The sequence below is a fragment of the Salvelinus fontinalis genome, unplaced genomic scaffold (genome assembly GCF_029448725.1).
Source record: "Salvelinus fontinalis isolate EN_2023a unplaced genomic scaffold, ASM2944872v1 scaffold_0828, whole genome shotgun sequence".
Lineage (NCBI taxonomy): Eukaryota > Metazoa > Chordata > Actinopteri > Salmoniformes > Salmonidae > Salvelinus > Salvelinus fontinalis.
Window position 1 is genome coordinate 1 of NW_026601037.1, and position 5905 is coordinate 5905.

At 45.2% G+C, this 5905-nt stretch overlaps 1 protein-coding gene across 1 annotated transcript; it reads left to right on the forward strand.

The window, feature by feature from the left end:
* The first annotated feature begins 514 nt into the window (after positions 1 to 514).
* LOC129847411 (2-hydroxyacyl-CoA lyase 1-like) lies at positions 515 to 1910 on the forward strand. Its single transcript, XM_055915197.1, has 4 exons — positions 515 to 707; positions 852 to 959; positions 1097 to 1283; positions 1407 to 1910. The coding sequence occupies exons 1-4, from the start codon at positions 574 to 576 to the stop codon at positions 1437 to 1439; spliced, it is 462 nt and encodes a 153-aa protein (XP_055771172.1). The 5' UTR covers positions 515 to 573; the 3' UTR covers positions 1440 to 1910.
* Positions 1911 to 5905: the final 3995 nt, after the last annotated feature.

Below are 5905 nucleotides of genomic sequence, written 5' to 3' on the forward strand. Positions count from 1 at the left end.
GTGCTGCCTGACAGGTTGACTGGATGACTTCTCAATGTAGTGCTGCCTGACAGGTTGACTGGATGACTTCTCAATGTAGTGCTGCCTGACAGGTTGACTGGATGACTTCTCAATGTAGTGCTGCCTGACAGGTTGACTGGATGACTTCTCAATGTAGTGCTGCCTGACAGGTTGACTGGATGACTTCTCAATGTAGTGCTGCCTGACAGGTTGACTGGATGACTTCTCAATGTAGTGCTGCCTGACAGGTTGACTGGATGACTTCTCAATGTAGTGCTGCCTGACAGGTTGACTGGATGACTTCTCAATGTGGTGCTGCCTGACAGGTTGACTGGATGACTTCTCAATGTAGTGCTGCCTGACAGGTTGACTGGATGACCCCTCAATGTAGTGCTGCCTGACAGGTTGACTAGATGGTCTCTCTTAGTATCTTACCCCCCCCCCCAGATATTGTTCCTTGCTTCCTACTTAGCACACAGACCAACTAAGGTACCTTTATACACACTCTGAGCTCGTGTTAACGCAGACTTGTGTGTGTGTGTGTGTAGGTTGGATGCTGGCACCTTCGGGACGATGGGGGTGGGTCTGGGCTTTGCCATCGCAGCTGCAACAGTGCAGAGGAACCAGAACACAGGCCAGAGGGTGGTGTGTGTGGAGGGGGACAGTGCCTTTGGATTCTCTGGGATGGAGGTGGAGACCATGTGCAGGTTGGTACAGTCAAGGTCTCTCTCACATAGCAAAACGTGGTTGTAGTAATCACTGGTCAGGTGCATAGGATAATTAAAGTGTCAACCCCCTAACCTAGTCATTGATGCTTTCCCCTCGTCATTGATGCTTTCCCCTCTGACCAGGTATAAACTCCCGGTGGTCATCATCGTGGTCAACAACAACGGGATCTACAGCGGCGTGGACGCAGAGACGTGGGAAATGATGGGGAAGATGGGAGATCTCACCACTGTGTGAGTACAGAGTGGTTTGGGTTTAAAGGTCAATTTGGGACTGGGCCTACTCTGACTGGTTATGTCAAGGTCAGGATTCCCTCTTGTGAAAGTATGTTGGTCATCTTGTCCTCGGTTCTCCCCCCTCTTCTCTCCAGAGCCCCCCCTGTGACCCTGCTACCTGAAGCCCGCTATGACGAGGTCATGAACGCCTTCGGAGGACGAGGGTTCCTGGTGCGGACAGAGGAGGAGCTGCGTAGTGCCTTACAGCTCAGCCTCAGTGACTGGGAGAGACCTAGTCTCCTCAACGTCCTCATAGACCCCTCCTCAGACAGGAAGCAACAGGTAACTACAGGACAAATCTGACATGATGCCCCATTCCCTGGTCTACACCATGCAAATTCAAATCTGGACGTCAAAGCCAGTTCGACTGACTGTCCATGGTCTGTCTCTGTCTGTGTCTCTTAGGAGTTTCCATGGCTAACTCGCTCCAACCTGTAGGCCCGAGAGGAGAGGTCTGCTGTATGGGACAGTGAGGAAGACCTGCTTTCTTCTGCTACCTGATGGAGAAATTGGGTACATCCCAAATGGCAACCTCTTCTCTATAAATGTAATTCTCTATGGGCCCTGATCGAAGTAGTGCACTAAATAGGGAATATGGTGCCATTTGGTATGCAGCCCTTGTCAGTGAAGTTTCTCTCTATAACATGGTGTTTGGAGACAATGACAGCTCCTCTAACATGAGAAGGCTGCATGTGTTTTTGTATCTAAAAAATAATCATGTTTCTATGAAATGTTTTAATCAAGTCACATTTACTACACGGTAGTATTACATTTTCGATTTTGGAAATTTATACCATGATTAAGATGTAGATTTGTGAGAAAATGTCAGGTATAATATTTGTCTTTGGCTTGTTTACTATATTTGTACAAGTGTCCTTGAAAATAAACTTTGTTGCAGACAAACTGAAAGATATTAGTAGTTATTTTAGAAAATGATAAGTGATGTCAATGTCTTTCAGAGCAGTAGACTAGATGACGCTTTGCCACTTCCTTTCGGAGTAAGGGAAATTATTGTTATCTGTGTCCTGTTCATCTCCCCAGTCAGTGTGACTTGTCTCCAACAATACCCATGTAACTGCTGATATTACAATGGTATGGCTCTCCAGCTGAAAATAAGCACATGTGTAGCATGTGGTCAACGCAACTCCTTCCTCAAACTAACCTCTTACCCCTCTTCAGGGTTCCTCTGTCAAGGAAACATCATGGCTGACATTGGTTAATGAGAAATGTGTGCCATGTCAGTCTGTTTGACATTGGGTTGGAATCAGTGGAGGCTCCTCGGGAGGAAGGGGAGGACCATCCTCCTCAGTGAATTTCATAAATATAAACAGTGAAACATTAAAGTGAACCTTTTTAGATAAAACTATACTAAATATCACCAAATAGTCTATTAAAACACAGTTTTGCAATGAAGGTCGACAGTAGCCTTAACAGCACTCTGTAGGGTAGCACCATGGTGTCGCTGGAGGACAGCTAGCTTCCTCCTCTGGGTACATTGACTTCAATAGAAAACCTAGGAGGGTCGTGGTACTCACCCCTTCCATAAATTTACAGAAATTCCAGAGGACTTCCTTCAACCTATCGGAGCTCTTGCAGCATTAACTGACATGTTGTTGACACAATCAAAGGATCAGAAAATTAATCTAGTACTGAAAGCATAAGCTACAGCTAGCTAGTAGTGCATAACATGTGGTGAGTCGTTGACTCAAAGAGAGAGACAGTAATTGAAGTTAAACAAAGGAAATTCTTTAAAAAATTAAACGAGAGCTATATCGTTTTTTCCACTTTCACTTACTTCGCTAGCTAGTTTAGCCTACTCAAACACCTGGCTCAAACAGAGAGGGATGCTATGTTACCTAGCTAGCTATGGCTATCCAACACTGGAACTCTTCCAAGTCAAGGTAAGCTTTTGGTTTTATTAATTTATTGCCACTGGGGCCGCCAGTGTAACTGCTAAACTGCTTGCTGACTATACACTGTAGTGCATTATTGTAGCGGGTTTACTAAAGTGTTAGTTTTAGTAGCCATGTTGACTTGACGTGAGCTAATATGGTGACAACGATGTAGGCTGTGTGTAGCGGTTATGATTTGAAGGTTTGGCTTGGAATGTTTTTTTTTTTGCCTGACAGCTGATGTGTTGTGCACTGGAGTCCACAAGTGAAGGGAAAAGGTGAGAGGAGGAGAGCGCATAGATGCGAGAAGGAATTAGCCAACGATCAAAGTCACACTGTGTGTGTATGGCTGCTATGGAAGTGAACTGTGTTTGTGTGTGCGGGTGTATTCATTCCGCCTACTCTGTTGAAAAACATTTCCCAAACAGAACGAAAAGGGGATAAACATACCTGAATTTCTCCAATAGAACTCTTGTTTGCAACTGTTCGACTAATGATTACACCCTAGATCAGCTAGATGCAGCCAAGAGTGTGCAAGGCGGTATTGAATGTGTCACTGTCTGTCACCTTGATTACTGAAATTTCTCTCGACCTACATTGTTAGCTTTCCCTCATAGGCTAGGTTGTAGCAACCTCATGATGGCTATAGGGAAAATGTGAGTAGCCTAAACCTATCAATGTTACATTGAGATAGGTGAACGGAATATGAATGGCAGTCATCCAATATGCTGTAATGGAAAGAAAAAAAATCATTCCTCATCTTAAACAGCATCGACCGCCACTGGTTGGAATAAGGCCTGTGTGTGTGTGTGCGCGTGCATGCGTGCATTTTCAATGTGTGGCTGTGTCCCCGCCTGGCCCACAGCACCCTGCATGCCTGTCATTCCTCTTTATAGGTCAGGGATTTCCACTGGGACTGGGAGGACAGCTGGGTCCCTGCCTGCTTCCTGCCCCGAGGCCTCCCCAGCCCAGCGTCACCCCCCCACGCCCTCCTCCCCTTACAACCTTAACTCCACCCCAACATGCACTCAAATAACACATTTTCTCTTTTGTGAGGAAAAAATGATGTATTCACCTTGTTGGATATGTAACAATTGTCCTGCTAATGCTGTGTTTTATGGCCTCCACTCTAGCACCCTGCAGCCAGTCTGGGTGTTGAGGACATGGGTTCTACTAGAGACAGCTTGAAGCTGACAATTGACTTGTGTTGGTGATAAAAACCTAAAAGCTAGCATTCTATAGACAAGATGTGGTGTGTGTGACTCGAGATAGAGAGCCTGGAAGAATTAAGAATAATGCCTCATTGTCTCATCTTCCTGGCATCTGGGAAACTAAGTAAAAGACCATCCTGTGTAGATAACCAAAGTGGCTTATGGGAAGGTTAGAAGTGACTGACTAAGCAATCTTGGGATCAGCTATATAAAAACTGTGCATCGTCTGTAAAGGCTAGACTATCAGCCTAACAGTCAGTCAAGACTGGTGGGCTAACGGTCTCATTATTGCAATCATTAATCGATATTATATAAAGATGATTGTTTGAAGAAATGACTAAGACCAAGTCTCTCTCAGTACTGAATTTCCACGACACTTTTCTCTGGGAATGAAAAGCCAGTGACTGTGTTCATTATTTCATGACCCGCCACCACTCCTGTCTCACTCAGGCATCCTGATGGGTCAGAGGTCAAAGCCCCCCCCCCACCCAGGATAAACTGATGAAGGTCACCCAGACTGTCCGTCTCAAATGATATTTTAGAGTCACACAGAGCACAAAATGGCTTTAGGGAAAAATGTCTCTGTATTCTTTTGTCAACTTCAGAACTCATCATTAAGATAATAGAATGGGCTGCATTTGCCGCTTCATTTCTAAAGGCATCTACAGAGACATCGGTACTCTGCCCACAAATCACATTGGTCTGGTTAGGGAACCCAGAGTGGTAGGACAAAGAAAAGCATAAGTAAGCTTTTACTTGGGCATCTCTGCAGGCAAATGAACCTTAATGAAATCATGGAGTGAAATATGACATGGTAATTGAGTTACGGAGAGGGCAGAACTGCAGCCAACTCCTACCTACTCCTGTCCTGCACCCATGGCTCCCTGCCACGACCTGAGCCCTCAATCTTCTGCCTCAGGTGTGTGTGTGTGTGTGTGTGTGTGTGTGTGTGTGTGTGTGTGTGTGTGTGTGTGTGTGTGTGTGTGTGTGTGTGTGTGTGTGTGTGTGTGTGTAAATATATAAACACACACACACCCCTCTCTCATTCTGAGAGATCATACAATATAGTACAAAATAGTCCCAGAATAATGTTACTGCTCGTGAGGTAGACCATCAGGCTGACTATAGAACACTAGGCCAAATCTGGGAGGGTTGATGACAATTCTAGCTGTGGTGTGTTCAATTCAAGACTCTGTCTCTCTGAGGATATTTATGCCCTGCCAATACATGAAACAGTACAGACAGACACAGCACTTTGTCAGCAGCTGCCTGCTGACAGCGTCTTTTCTCTGCCTGATGCAGGTCCACTGCTGTGCAGTGTGTTCTCTTCCTTCCTGAGAGAACGTCAACAGAATTTCCGGAACTGTCAGTCTGCTCCCCACCACACACCAACCATCCAATGACTGTCAACGACCGAGGAGACTCCTCTACTCAGGGATGCTGACAAACCTCTGACTCCCAGCCCCATGTCAGACCAACCAGATGCCCTGACACTAACTAGAGAGTATTGACTCTGGTCAAAAATGTGTATGCAACCAATTTTTTACATTTGATTTGAGCATTTAATGTGAGTTCCTAGGCTGAGTAAAAAGCTTGTAACAGTCAACAGCTTCCATTTTCTCATCTTTATTTTGTTCTCAATAATGCATGACTGTGTCAAACATGTCTGTGTCAAACATGTGTTAATTGTGAAATCAGAAGAGTTGTGAAATGCTGATATGCGAGCGCATTGACCACCACCAAGTGTTGTGTCATGTTACCACATGCTACCAGTGTACCTACAGCATACAGTACACTCATA